Source organism: Crinia signifera, chromosome 9 (assembly GCF_055691185.1).
Source record: "Crinia signifera chromosome 9, ASM5569118v1, whole genome shotgun sequence".
Lineage (NCBI taxonomy): Eukaryota > Metazoa > Chordata > Amphibia > Anura > Myobatrachidae > Crinia > Crinia signifera.
The window spans coordinates 163,433,167-163,450,993 of NC_139225.1; the positions used below are offsets into that span (position 1 = coordinate 163,433,167).

The 17,827-nt window shown below is 48.7% G+C and overlaps 1 protein-coding gene across 1 annotated transcript in view; it reads left to right on the forward strand.

Moving 5' to 3' along the window:
- Positions 1–26: 26 nt before the first annotated feature.
- The window catches only part of CHM (CHM Rab escort protein), a 76,603-nt gene continuing 58,802 nt past the window's right edge, over positions 27–17,827 (forward strand). The window contains exons 1-3 of the mRNA XM_083160351.1: positions 27–119; positions 8,533–8,599; positions 11,613–11,685. Of these exons, the coding sequence (XP_083016477.1) occupies positions 71–119; positions 8,533–8,599; positions 11,613–11,685 (189 nt within the window). The 5' untranslated portion in view covers positions 27–70. The remainder of the gene's footprint in view (positions 120–8,532; positions 8,600–11,612; positions 11,686–17,827) is intronic.

Consider the following 17,827-nt stretch of genomic DNA (forward strand, 5'->3'; position numbering starts at 1 on the left):
GCTATTCTGTCAGGTGCGATGACGTCGTACGCCGGTCCCTGTGGTCACATGATCACTTCGCCTGGGAAAGATGGCGGAAGACCTGCCTGCTGATTTCGATGTGGTCATTCTGGGAACAGGTCGGGTGTAACCGTGACGTCATGCTGTCATAAGCTGGTGTAATGGGGTTGGGGTCCCGGCGCTGGGGTCAGTCAGGGGGGGCAGTCACCCCGGGGCTGGGCAGCGGGCTGCAGTGTGGGCACAGTGACATGTCCAGTGATCTGATGCCACACAGCTGTAATCTATATACAGGGGTGCGCCATGCTGGTGTGATACAGGGGTGTGCCATGCTGGTGTGATACAGGGGTGTGCCATGCTGGTGTGATACAGGGGTGTGCCATGCTGGTGTGATACAGGGGTGTGCCATGCTGGTGTGATACATGGGTGTGCCATGCTGGTGTGATACATGGGTGTGCAGTGCCATGCTGGTGTGATACCGGAGTGTGCCAGGCGGGTGTGATACAGGGGTGTGCCAGGCGGGGGTGATACAGGGGTGTGCCAGGCGGGGGTGATACAGGGGTGTGCCAGGCGGATGTGATACAGGGGTGTGCCATGCTAGTGTAATACAGGGGTGTGCCATGCTGGTGTGATACAGGGGTGTGCCAAGCTGCTGTGATACAGGGGTGCGCCATGCTGGTGTGATACAGGGGTGCGCCATGCTGGTGTGACACAGGGGTGCGCCAGGTGGGTGTGACACAGGGGTGCGCCATGCTGGTGTGACACAGGGGTGCGCCATGCTGGTGTGACACAGGGGTGCGCCATGCTGGTGTGACACAGGGGTGCGCCAGGCAGGTGTGATACAGGGGTGCGCCATGCTGGTGTGACACAGGGGTGCACCAGGCGGGTGTGACACAGGGGTGCGCCAGGCGGGTGTGACACAGGGGTGCGCCAGGCGGGTGTGATACAGGGGTGCGCCAGGCGGGTGTGACACAGGGGTGCTCCATGCTGGTGTGACACAGGGGTGCGCCAGGCGGGTGTGACACAGGGGTGCGCCAGGCGGGTGTGACACAGGGGTGCGCCATGCTGGTGTGACACAGGGGTGCGCCAGGCGGGTGTGACACAGGGGTGCGCCAGGCGGGTGAGACACAGGGGTGCGCCAGGCGGGTGTGATACAGGGGTGCGCCAGGCGGGTGTGATACAGGCGTGCGCCAGGCGGGTGTGATACAGGCATGTGACAGGTGGGTGTGATACAGGCATGTGACAGGTGGGTGAGATACTGGGAGTGCCAATGGTTGTGATAACGGAGTGTGCCAGGCAGGGGTGATACTGGGGTGTTATACAGAGGTATGCCAGGGTTGTTATACAGTGGTGTGATACAGGGGTGTGCCAAGCGGGGATAACACAGGAGTGTGCCAGGCAGTTGTGTTACCGGGGTGTGCCAGGCGGTTGTGATACTGGGGTGTGCCAGGCGGGGTTGTGATACTGGGGTGTGCCAGGCGGGTGTAACAGGAATGTGCCAGGCAGTTGTGATACAGCGGTATGACAGGAGGTTCTGATACCGGGGTTTGGCACAGGGGTGTGCCAGGCAGGTGTGATAGGGGGTTGAAAGATATACAGCACTGATGCCTACACCACAATATTAAGCGAATCTATCTAATGTTGAGCAACAATCGAGGTTCTTGGTTTATTTATTGGCCATGAAATAATAGCCCACAATGTGCTTATCTGACCTCAGAGGAGGCAGCAGCCCGGCCTACAGTATACATCGTTAATTCTAACCATGTATGGATCCAAGGATACAGTGTCTAGGTCTGCATTGACAAAGGGCTGACATAGAAACAGGCGACATGAGTTTTTCATTTGTTTTGGTGTGCCAATTAGTACACTGCATACCCCCATATACTGTAATTCGCTTTGTTCGCCATCTTTCAAGCACATTGTCCATGATGACCTTCGCCATGTCGACCATTTTCTGAGTTAACATTTTGTCAATGTGGAGCGAGGAAGTCACTCTCCCGTAATTATCCTGTCATAAGGGCGGAGTGCTGCGATCTGCTGTGCCCCTCATCAGTAACGTGCAGTGTCACATGCCGCTTGTCTCGCCTGAGGTGTCGCTCTCTGCTCTGATGCTTCTAGCTCACTCTGGTCGGTATTACAGCACTGAGATACAGACCAGAATGTGCTACAAGCAGCAGAGCATGACACCCCAGGCAGGAAAGAGATATCACGCAGGTTGTGACCAATGCGGGGCGCTGTAGGGTGCAGCTGTGCTGACTGTAGTGTTAGGGCCTCTTTGTGAATGAGCCCCATTCTTCTAAATGGCGGTAATAAAACATTGGGGGTTATTCAGACCTCATCTCTGGGCTGCTAATTTGCACAATGAAAAGGTCGACATGAGTTTTTAGGTCTCAGTGCCGACACCTGAGTATATGGACTGGTAATTAGTGTACCGCGTCCCCTCGCACCAGGAACGATTGGCTAGTTTCCAGTTGTGAGAAAAAGTAAAAAAAAAAAAGGGATAAAAAACCTGTGAAAAATTGACTTTTTCATGTGTTGACCATTGCTGTGTAGACTTTTTACCTTGTTGACCATGTGTTGCCAACCTACTGACTGTAGAACTAGACATTGTGTATCAGCCGTCCGGGTGCCCTGATCACATCCCCAGGAGGTAGCACATGTATGACCTGGGGCCCCTGACAGACGGTAGCACATGTATGACCTGGGGCCCCTGACAGACGGTAGCACATGTATGACCTGGGGCCCCTTACAGAGGACAGCACATGTATGACCTGGGGCCCCTTACAGAGGACAGCACATGTATGACCTGGGGCCCCTTACAGACAGTAGCACATGTATGACCTTGGGCCCCTTACAGACAGTAGCACATGTATGACCTTGGGCCCCTGACAGAAGATAGCACATGTATGACCTGGGGCCCCTTACAGAGGACAGCACATGTATGACCTGGGGCCCCTTACAGAGGACAGCACATGTATGAACTGGGGCCCCTTACAGAGGACAGCACATGTATGAACTGGGGCCCCTTACAGACAGTAGCACATGTATGAACTGGGGCCCCTTACAGACAGTAGCACATGTATGAACTGGGGCCCCTTACAGACAGTAGCACATGTATGACCTGGGGCCCCTTACAGACAGTAGCACATGTATGACCTGGGGGCCCCTTACAGACAGTAGCACATGTATGACCTGGGGCCCCTTACAGAGTAGCACATGTATGACCTGGGGCCCCTTACAGACAGTAGCACATGTATGACCTGGGGCCCCTTACAGACAGTAGCACATGTATGACCTGGGGCCCCTTACAGACAGTAGCACATGTTTGACTGGGGCCCCTTACAGACAGTAGCACAAGTATGACTGGGGCCCCTTACAGACGGTAGCACATGTATGACCTGGGGCCCCTTACAGACGGTAGCACATGTATGACCTGGGGCCCCTTACAGAGGACAGCACATGTATGACCTGGGGCCCCTTACAGAGGACAGCACATGTATGACCTGGGGCCCCTTACAGAGGACAGCACATGTATGACCTGGGGCCCCTGACAGACAGGAGCACATGTATGACCTGGGGCCCCTGACAGACAGGAGCACATGTATGACCTGGGGCCCCTGACAGACAGGAGCACATGTATGACCTGGGGCCCCTTACAGACGGTAGCATATGTATGACCTGGGGCCCCTGACAGAAGACAGCACATGTATGACCTGGGGCCCTTACAGACAGTAGCACATGTATGACCTGGGCCCCTGACAGAAGACAGTACATGTATGACCTGGGGCCCCTGACAGAAGATAGCACATGTATGACCTGGGGCCCCTGACAGAAGACAGCACATGTATGACCTGGGGCGCCTTACAGAGGACAGCACATGTATGATCTTGTGCCCCTTACAGACGGTAGCACATGTATGACCTGGGGCCCCTTACAGACGGTAGCACATGTATGACCTGGGGCCCCTTACAGACAGGAGCACATGTATGACCTGGGGCCCCTTACAGACAGAGCACATGTATGACCTGGGCCCCTTACAGAGGACAGCACATGTATGACCTGGGGCCCCTTACAGACAGTAGCACATGTATGACCTGGGGCCCCTTACAGAGGGTAGCACATGTATGACCTGGGGCCCCTTACAGAGGGTAGCACATGCATGACCTGGGGCCCCTTACAGACGGTAGCACATGTATGACCTGGGGCCCCTTACAGATGGTAGCATAGAGTTAGGGCCACTTATCACTGTGCGGAGCGGGCATTGGCACCCGGGATAGCTCTGGCTATAGTTTCGCTGGGACAACTTCATAATATAACAATTTTTAACGGCCACAAGGATTCTCCTGTTATCCTGCAATCCGTGTGGCCTGCAGTCCGCACTCCTGGAACCGCCTGTCCATTAATAATCCGTAATGGCGCATTAGGGAGCCACCAGCCGCCCTCTGCTCATAGAGAAAGATCTATTCCTCCATAGTTGTCAATAAGCTGCTTATAGCCTCAGCCTCACACATTACAACTTATCTTCATTTCACACACTGATTTTTCATTTGCCGATTGTCCATTTTTAAGCATTGATTTCTCTGTAACGGTGATTAGAACAAATGTGCGGCGCTCGGCTGCTGCTTAAATGATTTGGAAAAGAGAGTAACTTTTGGAAAGTTTGTTTACTCCATCTTGTCACAATCGGATGAAGCGCACATCGGTGAGGACTCTGTGTTCCGCGGTGGTTGGCTGAAGGCCGGGAGATGACAGTGATACCTGCCATTTCTCTGCTGGGGACACTCTCAGGACACGTGTAATGCAGACAGTCCCGGTGTCCCCTCACTCTCAGGACACGTGTAATACAGACAGTCCCGGCGTCCCCTCACTCTCAGGACACGTGTAATACAGACAGTCCCGGCGTCCCCTCACTCTCAGGACACGTGTAATACAGACAGTCCCGGCGTCCCCTCACTCTCAGAACACGTGTAATACAGACAGTCCCGGCGTCCCCTCACTCTCAGGACACGTGTAATACAGACAGTCCCGGCGTCCCCTCACTCTCAGGACACGTGTAATACAGACAGTCCTGGTGTCCCCTCACTCTCAGGACACATGTAATACAGACATTCCCGGCGTCCCCTCACTCTCAGGACACAAGTAATACAGACAGTCCCGGCGTCTCTCAGGACACATGTAATACAGACAGTCACGGCGTCCCCTCACTCTCAGGACAGACACAAAATAATACAGACAGTCCCCGGCGTCCCCTCACTCTCAGGACACGTGTAATACAGACAGTCACGGCGTCCCCTCACTCTCAGGACACGTGTAATACAGACAGTCCCGGCGTCCCCTCACTCTCAGGACACGTGTAATACAGACAGTCCCGGCATCCCCTCACTCTCAGGACACGTGTAATACAGACAGTCCTGGTGTCCCCTCACTCTCAGGACACATGTAATACAGACAGTCCCGGCATCCCCTCACTCTCAGGACACGTGTAATACAGACAGTCCCGGCGTCCCCTCACTCTCAGGACACGTGTAATACAGACAGTCCCGGTGTCCCCTCACTCTCAGGACACATGTAATACAGACATTCCCGGCGTCCCCTCACTCTCAGGACACGTGTAATACAGACAGTCCCGGCGTCCCCTCACTCTCAGGACACGTGTAATACAGACAGTCCCGGCGTCCCCTCACTCTCAGGACACGTGTAATACAGACAGTCCTGGTGTCCCCTCACTCTCAGGACACAAGTAATACAGACAGTCCCGGCGTCCCCTCACTCTCAGGACAGACACAAGTAATACAGACAGTCCCGGCGTCCCCTCACTCTCAGCACACGTGTAATACAGACAGTCCCGGTGTCCCCTCACTCTCAGCACACGTGTAATGCAGACAGTCCCGGTGTCCCCTCACTTTCAGGACAGACACATGTAATTCATAGTTAAAGGCTAGAATTTTATGTTGTGATTCTTACAAGTGGCTACAACACCTAGATAATTATGTTCTGATTCAGCTCTTATGTAATCCCCTCTATAGGCATATGTAGCTTTTTTTAAGCAAACTGTGCACACATCGAGGCCACACATAAACCTTCATAGCTCTTCACCTGTGACCGGCGTTCGCATGTTGTATACGTGTTCCGTGTGCAGAAGTAATTGCTGGATATTCAGAAGTGAGCATACGCAGAGATCTGTCCAGACAGACTGATCTCTTGCAACAAGGACACACCTGGTGCAAATGCGCTGTTGATGGTGGTTTCACAATCGGGCGCCTGTGGGCGGAGCTGCTTCATCTGTAAGTCAGGCCCAGAGAGTGCAAGTTCCTCTGCGGAGTTGCTGATATCATGCGGTCCTCTTTAGGTAAATAGAGGATAATATAACGTCATGCACAATTCCCCATTATATCAGATAGGTGCAGGGCAACCAGTACAGCAGAAAATGCCCCCTTGTACTATACCATGACACTGTGTGCTGCCCTCAGATATTATTCATTCACCATCAGTGCTGTGATAGTTGCAGCCATTTAATACATCATTTATTCAATTAATAATAGATAACTTAGAGACGCACAATAAGTCGCACGTGACAATGATTTTTCTGCAGGACTATTTCCCCGGCCTTGGTCACGTGTGAATAATTATCAGCTGCCGCCTCCCCGCCTGTAATTGTGGGTAATGCCAGCGCGCACTATTACTTTATAAATGCACTCCCAGTAAATTTTCTACTCCCGTGCAATTTCCCTTCCGTCCTGATGTCCGCGGTTATAAATAACACATGAAACGACTTTCAAGGTGGAAGGCAGGAATCCATTTTGAAACGTTCTGTAAAGTAGAGAATGATTTATCGTTTCATATGATTTTGTCTGAACGCGCTGGAGCTGCGCCAGGTCATCAGAACCCTGTCAGGGGAATCTATTATTTATCGTGTCGTAGGCCGGCATCGCTGTAAGTAGTTTATTTTATGTTTAAATTCTGTAAGTACAATGCTAAGAAAAATCCATTTTTGATTCCAGCCCGGTTATGAAAATCTATCACGCGGAAGAAAAACAAAAGAAATTTTTATTTGACTGAAATGAAATAATACGGTGGGAATGTGCATCCTGAGAAATGGCCGAGAAACATTTCATTTATTTTTTCTATGGCTTAAACGTTCCTTTTGGGGCTGACGTTGGCGCGGGCCGGTAGGTTCCCATCTTACGTAGTGTTTAGATCATTTCAGTTTGGGAAATTCTTGCAGTGGTCTGATATCCACAGGCGTGGGACGGAGTCTCTGTCGCGCAGTTGTGAGGGTCACATCTCCCTTAGTTTGCTGCTTCATCCGGACTCTAATTGTGACACTTCCTTTGTTCTTTGTAGATCAGGTGCATCTGCTTTTATGCATCGTAGTATGAGCATTTGTGAGCTAGATCATTTGCAGTCTCCTAGGTAACGGCGATGTTCTGTGCAGATTTGCACAAAGGGGTGTGGCCAGTGATAATCTGGATGCCTTGAATCCTCCGGCTGGTGACTCCTCTGATCTCTCTGTCAGTGATCCAAGGAGTAAAATAAGAGATCTTAGGAGTTATCAGGAAGATTGGCCCCACTCTGTTGCTCTGCCTATCCTAATTCACATTTTGTATCCCTCTGCCATCACCCACTGCCTCTACCAAGTCGCCCTCTGCCATCACCTGGCACTGTATGCCTCCCCCTGTCACTGCCTACCTCCCACTAGTCACCCTCTTTCTGCTATCCTCTGCATCTCCCTGCCAGCCACTGCCTTAACCTCTCTCCCACTCCCTGACACCTACTTCGTCCTCCTGACATTCACTGCCTGCACAGTCTCCCACTGCCTCTCCTTGCCGTCCTTTGCCTCCCTCTGTCATCCACTGCCCTCCCTACTATCCCCATAACCTTCTTAGCAGCTATAGGGTGGGATGCTTTGAAGCATAAATGCGGTAAAAACCCTGTTATCTGGGTTTTTCCACATTTTCGTATGACCTAAAATCTGCGCGCTGGGTTACTGCTACGGGGGGTATCTCCATCAAAAGCTGGTGATACCCCATAGAAGCATATGGGATTCTTTTTGCGACCCCTGCCACCTTGCACCGCCACCCCACACTGGCCACGCCGCTCCCCCCTCACCTGATATCCGGGCAGCCTTCTGCTGTGCTGCCCGAGCCAGTGACCTCCTCCTACCCTCCTGGGTGCAGGGAGGAGGAGGAGCCGGCAGCAAGCAATCGGGCACAGCGGCCACAGAAGGAGGGGGCAGAGCCGCTGAGGAACCGCTGTCACGTTGCCAGCTTCTTCGCAAAGGGCAGCTTTTAACGCAAGTGCTACCCATTGAGATAATAATCGCATATGTTACTGCATATGTGATCTTTATCTATGCGGTAGCCCCATGACCCATGTCGACCTAATGGTGTCGACACAATGCTTGTCGCCCATCGTGTTGTAGACCAAATTACCGTATCCCTACATTAGAGGTTCCGATAATCTGCTCGGCCCCCATATATCGGACACGTGTCCCTGTATCTATCGGACGTGCTGACAGTGTTCTTCTCTCCGCAGGCCTGCCAGAGTCGATCATCGCGGCCGCCTGCTCTCGGATTGGCCAGCGGGTTCTGCACCTTGATGCGTAAGTCAATGCTGTTATTTCCTAACCTCTGTTCTGTTATTGGTATGAATAGGATTCCCTGGGTTTGGCGCACAGCTGCGTTCCGCTCTGCAGTGCCGACAGCGTCACCTCTGATCAGATTGGGGGGAGCTGGACCCCTCCTACGCACTGTCATCATCAAATGAGCTGAGAGGGACAGTGTGTGGTCGGATTAACCATGTTACTTGGGGTATGACAGTAAGGTCGACACATGAAATAGGTCGACACAAGCATTAGGTCGACATGAGTTTTTCATGTTTACTTGTCCCGAATAACGACGTATGTCGACATGGATTCTGTATCAGTGCACCGCATCCCCTCGCATGGCCCACTGCGCTGGGCACACTATTACATGCTAGTAGATGGTAGCGCAGGAAATGTCGTCTTTTTTTAAAATAATAAAACGTGAAAAACGTATGTTGACTGTCCGACTTTGTCGATCTTCCGATCCTGTCGACCTAATGTATTTTGACCTTCATGCTTTTGAACTAGCAACTTATAGGGAAATATTGACGTCATGTGACCACAGCACCATATGTAGGTCAGATTATCATCTTTACAAAGCATCGGATTTCTGCCCAAAAGTGCAACAAAATCGCTTCACAGGATTATTGTGATCGGTCACTTGTATATCTGTGTGCGACCGAGTCTGTGATAGGTACAATGTAGCAGCTGTGTCTTTTTTTTATGCCAAGTACCGTTGTTGTGTCCCATACACAGACCTAAGGCCCATACACACTGGGCGACTTTCAGCTGAAAGTCGCTCAAAACAGCTCAAAGCCGCCCAGTGTGTATGGCCCGGGGGTGAGCGCTGCTGCGCGCTCCCGCAACATCGCCGGGAAATACCAGCAGATGAACGGCTTTCAGGACGGCTTTGCACAGCGCTCTGCTATGCAACGCCGTCCTCCCCCCCCCTCTGTCGGCGCTGGGCAGGGGGAAAGCAGCTCAGTGTGTATGCACTGAGCTGTCCATACACGTTGGGCATAGTCACCCAGACCTTTAGTCTCATACAATATACGAGTGTCATATATCACATTACTCAATCTCTCTGTGCGTCCGAGTCAAATTACTGTAATTTCTGCAAAATAGAAGTAAGCAAGACGTTGAGTACTAGAAGGTTCTCTGGTAACCTGGTGTGGCCACAGGGGTGTTTCGGTGTGACTGTAGCAATGACGTATGAGGACACATCTAGAAGTGTGTATTTTCCTGCCTTGTACTAATGGACTGACTGCACTGCCGATTCATATATATATATATCTGTCCAGGTTTATATCCGCTGTTACACTTGTCATTGTGATCATTTTATAACTATTGCGAGGTCAGATCACACTGAAGTCACCGACCGGAAATGCGCAGAAGCTCCATGCGAGTAATATTATGCGAGCAGGTATTATGTGCGGCGCTGGGATAACGGCGCCACGTTGTAGCCCTTATACAATTACACCTTTAATCTCCAATGTGCGTTTCTGACTGTACCCGCGAGTGCTGCAGCTAATGGTACAGACGAGGTCCATTATAAAGCACTGATTTATACATACAGGCCCGGCCTGGCCATCAGCAGCGGCTAATCGTATGCAGAATAGGCCCTTGATTGTCCGCTCGTCATAAATTCCTGCCGGCTGATTTGAAACTAAAGTCAGCTTCTGCCAAATTGTAATTGAAGGAGGCCCGTCGCTGCGTGCCAGCTATCCATCTCAATAAACGTAGCCCGCGCCGCTCTTCAGAAAAGCCACATTCACCGCGGATATTAATGAGATGTTGACATGTGAAATTTCAAGAATAGACATTAAGCGATTTAGAAAAGTCATTTGCAATTCAAAACGTGGCGATCGACATCCAGGCCTCAACTTCTGGGGAGAACAGCGAACCGGACGCCAGAAAGCCGATTGTTTGTTCTTTTTTGTGTTTCTTTATTAAAAATGTATTTTGTTCCCACAAGTAACATGGGGCCTTTGGTCAGCACATTGTATTGTGCGCCTTGCTTCTCGGAAAAAACATTAATGGGCCGATTTAACTAACCTGTGCTTTGTCAGGGCTGCTGTTCTCAGTGGATTTAATTGGCAACAGACATAAATACTAAATTAGTGTGTGTATTTAAGTAACGCTGCTCCTCTTCTCTTTGGGGGGAATTCAAGTGTAGATCAAACAGCACCCTGATTTCTTCTTCAGCAGTTAGGAAATTCCCTTGGATAAAAGTAACAATCTGGTTAACAGTCCAATGAAGCCGACTGTAACCCCAGACTTCTATCCTATTTCCTGGCCAGCTTGTCTAGCATCAGGAGTATCTGACCTGTCCTCAGAAACCATTCTTAAGGCCCCCATACATTAGGCTGACTTGTCCTGAGGACCTGATTTCCCCTGGCAGCTCCCCAGGAGGGCTCACTTACAATTTGGTACTGATGTGTCTTTTAATAAGTACTGCAACATGGTGCCTGCCCCCCCTCCCCGGCACTGGCAAGTTGGTATGCTGTTGCCGATGCCAGCACCCTTGCCGTGCGCCAACATGCACTACATTGTGCTGGGTACACATTGCGCCCCCAGCTTTTGCTCTACTTCTCCCGCTTGCAGTTGTCGATGCGCCTCCCCCAGTACAGCAATGATCTCGGTACTCAGTCAGTGATAATATGTAACAATAGTTTTCTCTGTAGGACGGCGGAGTTGCAGATATAGAATAATGTACTGCACTGTGAACTTCTGAGTTTTGCTACTTTCCGTTTTTGTTACACACTGTCATTAATACCATATATTGTGTGTAATTATTAGATTTGGTTATATGAATATACCTGCAGCGGAATCCTGCCAAGTAACATAACCGTTAATCTGACGTCTCTGTCCGGTGAATTCTAAGTGAATCTCTGTCTGTACATTTTATATCTCTTCATAGCACAAATCATCAGGATACTCCGACAGTCCAAAATTAATTACAAAGTACTTTTTTTTATTGCATCCTTTTAACGTAGACCTATATATTTTTTTTTTCCCGACCATCTTGCAGGAGAAATTATTATGGTGGGAACTGGGCCAGCTTCACATTCTCAGGGTTACAGACCTGGATAGACGACAACAAGGTAAATGTTGTGACTGCTCATTTATGAGCTTACTAACGAGCGCGGAACCCAGTAATTGTCTAATAGTAGCTGCCCCTGGCGCAGGTGGTAATACCCGGATCTACAGGTGACCGAACGCTTGGCACTGGGACCCATTGACCGCCACACAGACTGACTGATAGGTCTACACTCTCTACATCAACAGCTCGATGCCAAAACTTCGACATAGCAAAAGGGCCGCAGGAGTTTTCCCCATTTTCATACTTTATCAGCTACATGGACTCTGATTGCCTGAAGCATTAGGCCTTATTCTAGTTCACGCTTAGAGGCAAATTCCTTCTCAAATGGACAAAACCATGTGCACTGCGGGAGGGGGGGGGGGGGGCAGATGTAACATGAGCAGATTTAGGTGAGTTATTTTGTTTCTGTGCAGAGTAAATACTGACTGTTTTATTTCTACACTGCAATATAGATCTCACTTTGAAGAAATACCCCACCCAAATCTATTTCTCTCTGCACAAGTTACATCTGCCCCACCTGCAGTGCACATGGTTTTGTCCATTTGAGAAGGAATTTGCCTCTAAGAGTGAACTAGAATAAGGCCCATTGAGAGCAAAGCGAGCCACAATAATTGGAGGTTGATGTTGACAGGTGTAGACATTGACAAAAAATATAAAAAACTCATATCACATTTTCATATGTCGGCTTTTTTTTCATGCCATTTGCTTTTGTCAATGTCGAAATTTTGTATTTCGACTTTTAGCAATGTTAGCTTTGTAAACCATGAAAGGGGGTCGGAATCTTCTTTGCAACATTTAGTATGAATAAAAAATAAAACGGTATCCAGGTGGCTGATCGACGCTATATAGTCAACATGGTCAAACCGTCAACACAACCAACACATTTATATGGAAAGGTTGACACAAGAAAAGGTTGACATGAGAATTTTTTTCATGCTTTCTGATCCACGTGGTATCCAATCGGGAGCGGTAAAGTGCAGAGGTCATGGTAGCGGAGTGGAGCACTTGGCACGAGTGTGAGTGCACACTGATTTGGGATCCACGTGCTCAGATTTTGCCATTAACACCAAGAAAACATGAAAAATGCATTTCAATCTTTTGGTGTGTCGACTTTTTTCATGTTGACCTTTTGCTTGAGTCAACCTTTTTCTAGTGCATGTCAACCTGTCGGCATAATATCCCACACTCCGTAGGAAAACACTTCGCTTTCGCGCAGACACTGGTGCAGGTTGAGGAGCCTTATCTGCGATTCCGTAATGCTCCAAAATCAGAACTATGGGGGTGATTCAGCACGGCTCGTCAAGTAGCAGAAATTTGCTGCTCACGAAGCAGTTAAATGCCGCTCGCCGGGTGATTGAACGCCTGTCCCCCTGCACCATGAGAATGACCTAATCGCTGACACATCCATTCCGACGCGGCCGTACGTGTGAAAAATGATTTGCTCACAATCTGCATCCAATCTGATTCCGATCTGTACCCAGTTGAAGGGATCGTTTTCACATCCTGACTGCAGCAGATAGGAACGGGATCGGATCTAAAACATGCCCAATTTACATACAATCGGTCGAGATTGTATAGAAATTGGGGGAATTGAGGCCAAATCGTTCTGGTGTGTGCCCAGCATTGGACTTGGGACCCATCCCTAAGATTTCACAATAAGGACCAGATGTATCAAGCTTCAGAAAGTGATAGAGTGGAGAGAGATAAACAGCAGCCAATCATTCCCATTTTATCACTTTTACAATATACACAGGGTGACCTGGGATTAACTGTTCTTATAACTTGCCGGATTGGTCAACCCACGTAATAAGGTGTGGTGCTTTCCCACAGCGGATATAACCCGGGTATAAGGTTTAGTGCTTTCCCACAGCGGATATAACCCGGGTATAAGGTTTGGTGCTTTCCCACAGCGGATATAACCCAGGTTTAAGGTTTGATGTGAAAGGGGCAAAATGTGCTTCTATTCCAAAACCCAAAACACTCCTGGTTCCAGCATTTTGAATAAGGGATTCTCAGCATCTCTTATGAATTTAGCCAGATCTGTTACTCACCCCCTGTGTGTATAACATTCCCGCCCAGCGGGATACACAAACCCGCCCCCCCTAGGGAAAAGACCAGTGTGATACACACCACCACCCCCTTGACATCACCTCCCCCCACCCAGCCAGGGCTACAGTACACGCCCACCATCCACCATTACTCCACAGCCACCAGGTGACACCCCCCCCCCGCGATTCACGACCACCCCTTTCCGCGATTCACAACCCCGCAACCCCCCCCGCTACCCAGCCTCCTGTTTTCCTGTGTCGTGACCTCCGCCAGTGGGGAGCCGCTGAGTCAAAAACACCCTACTATACTATTGCGCACACACACACACCTCAACAACATAGAAACATAGAATTTGATGGCAGATAAGAACCACTTGGCCCATCTAGTCTGCCCCTTTTTTTAAACATGTTACCTCAAACCATATTTGATCCTTATTTTTTTGTAAGGATATCAATATGCTTATCCCAAGCATGTTTAAATTGTACTACTGTATTTGCGTCTACCACCTCTGTTGGGAGGCTATTCCACTTATCTACTACTCTTTCTGTGAAAAAATTCTTCCTCACATTTCCCCTGAATCTTCCTCCCTCTAGTTTCAGTGCATGTCCTCGTGGTCTGCTGCTCCTCTTCCTGTGAAGAATGTCTCCCACCTGTACCTTGTTAAAGCCCTTGATATATTTGAAAGTTTCTATCATGTCCCCCCTTTCCCTTCTCTGCTCTAAAGTATACATGTTAAGATCTTTTAGTCTTTCCTGGTACATTTTGTGATGTAGGCCATGCACCATTTTAATTGCTCTTCTTTGTACAGTCTCTAATGTATTTATATCCTTCTGAAGATATGGCCTCCAGAACTGAACACAATACTCTAGGTGAGGTCGTACCAATGACCTATACAGTGGCATTATTACTTCTTTCTTTCTACTGCTGATACCTCTCCCTATGCAACCAAGCATCTGACTTGCCTTCTTCATTGCTTTGTTACATTGCCTACCTGCTTTTAAGTCCCCTGAAATAGTGACACCTAGATCCCTCTCTTCCTCAGTAGTTTCCATTATAGTGCCATTTATACTATATTGAGTCTTTGGATTTCTGAGACCCAAGTGCATGATTTTGCATTTTTTGGCATTAAACTGTAGTTGCCATTCTCTTGACCATTTCTCTAATCTGCCTAGATCCTCAATCATTTGTTTTACCCCTCCTGGTGTGTCTACCCTGTTGCATACCTTTGTGTCATCTGCAAAAAAAGGCACATTTTACCCTCATTTCCATTTGCAATATCACCAATAAAGATATGAAAAAGCACCGGTCCAAGTACAGATCCCTGGGGTACTCCACTTGTAACCTTTCCCTCCTTTGACTGTACTCTGTTTACTACAACTCTCTGTTTTCTGTCCTGCAACCATGCTCTTATCCATTCAACTATCTTAGAATCCAATCCCAAGCTTTCAAGTTTATTTAACAGTCTGCGATGTGGGACAGTGTCAAAAGCTTTACTAAAATCTAGATAAACTACATCTACAGCCCCACCTTGATCTATTAAGGGCCCTACATACGCAGAGATGTGTGCCAGAGATACATAACGGGAGATTCAGCACAAGAGATTTCACTCTTCTGGCTCATTTCAGACAATGAGCCACATACAGAGAGATTTGTGTCAGAGATTCAAATTGGGAGATTCAGCACGGGAGATCTCAAATCTGTCACGACTGTCACAGCCGCACATGCCATCAAACTGCACTGTGTATATATATATATATATATATATATATATATATATATATATATATATAATGTGGTATAGGGGTCCCCATCCCCATTCCTAAACATAGGCGTCTAGTGCAAACACACAAACTGTACATATAAGCACACACACACACTGTATTATTCTTTATTATTGACTTTTTTATTTGTAAGGTGAAAAGTTTCCGCAGCACCATATAAGTATCTATACAACTACAAGTCCCAGCACATGTACTCTGACTAGCCTGACATTAGCCAGGGAACATGCACATTATTGACATCTGCGGCCACCTCACCCCATATATATGGGGCAACCAGACATTTGCACCAATGTGGGAGAGCATTTCATCACCAGCCCTGCAGACAATTCTGCCTCCATTGATTACTAGAACACAATGGTCCCTGGTATTTACAAGCCAATGCTGGCTGATGTCTGTGATGGGGCAGGGCAGGCTGCTCCCGCCTATCATAGCAGCAGCTTCCCCGCAGACACTGCCAGCTCCCCAAAAACCACCAGGTCCCGCCATTAAGGTACCTGTAATAAGCACCGGCTGAAGTGGGTGCCTGTCACAAATGGCGATAGCAGCGGGTCCAGTCATTAGCGCCGGCTGCCGCGGGTCCCGACTCCCTACATTAATGTCAGTGACAGTGGACCCTGTAATCACCTCGGCAGCAGGGGTGCCTGTCCTGTCATTAGTGCTGCGGCAGCGCCAGCGGAAGTAGTAGGACAGCCTATAGCAGGAGTAATATATGACACTGCTGTGTGCTGGGTGCCCGGGGGTGCGTTGCAGGGAGCTGTGAGAGAAGCCAATACTTACTTGGAGTCGGACTGACGCAGGAATGCTTCCGGGCGGCAGCGGCTTCAGTCGGCGGTGAGTGACAGCGGGGCTTCTTGTTGGCAGCGTCTTCAGTGACGGTCGCTCAGATGGCCCTGCTCATCCCCGCGCCACACATGCGGGAGATGAGCAGGAGCATCTCAGCGACTGCTCTGAATTGACAGACAGGTCCGTTCTGAATCTTGTGCAGATTCAGAACGGCAGGGGCGCGCATGTAAATCGCTGTGTGTGCTATATACACAGCGATTTACATGCATTTTCAGGCATTTTCTGAGCGATTTGTTAAAATCGCTCAGAAAATGCCTGAATATTGTGCTGTGTGTGGGGCCCATTACTTTAGTCACCCAGTCAAAAAAGTCAATAAGATTTGTTTGACATGATCTTCCCCCAGTAAACCCATGCTGTTTTGAATCCTGTAAATTGCTGGTTTTGAGATATTCTACAACTCTTTGTTTTAAGAGTGTTTCCATCAATTTCCCTACTACTGATGTAAGGCTCACTGGTCGATAGTTGCTTACCTCTTCCTTGCTTCCACTTTTGTGCAGTGGGACTACATTCGCTGTTTTCCAGTCCTCTGGGATTACTCCAGTAGCTAGTGACTGGTTGAATAATTCTGTTATTGGTTTTACCAGCTCCCCTTTAAGCTCTTTTAGTATCCTTGGATGTATCCCATCTGGCCCCATTGATTTATCCACTTTCAGTTTTGAGAGTTCTGTGAGGACTTTCTCCTCTGTAAATGTACTTGTCTCTCCCTCAGTTTTCTGACTATACTTGCAACTTAACTGTGGCCCCTTCCCCTCTCTTTCAGCAGTGAATACTGAGCAGAAATAATTATTAATATTATCTGCTATTACATTGTCCCCCTCAAGAAAACTTCCACTCTCTGTCTTCAGTCTAATTATTCCACTTTTTGTTTTTCTCCTTTCAATTATATACCTAAAAAAAAGTTTTCCCCCCTTTACCCACTGCCTGGGCCATTTTCTCTTCAGCCTGTGCTTTTGCACATCTGATTACCTTTTTAGCCTCCTTCTGTCTAACAAGATACACCTCTTTGTCCTCATTCTTCTGCGTCTGCTTAAATTTCTTAAAGGCCACACACAGCCCCCCCACACCCACAAATGTCACTGTACCCTCCACACTATCAATGTACATCTTACTCTGTAACCGCTTTTTTAATTAAACAAAACAATACAAACCCCCTTCCAAATCATATGCTCTCTATTTAACACATTTCACCTATAACTCAAGTTGCAATACAGGCATCTTACATACAATTCTAACCATATTTCACACAATACAAACGTTCACAAATTAAGGGGGCGCAGCCCCTTACGACGGTGTGAAGAGCGCCCGTAGGGCGCAATGAATCACCTAGTGTATATATTAACAAGACGTGATATTGCAGGGATCTTATTTGTGTACCACTCCTTTGTGTATGTACTGTGTATATGTGTGTACCACTCCTATGTGTATGTACTGTGTATATGTGTGTACCACTCCTATGTGTATGTACTGTGT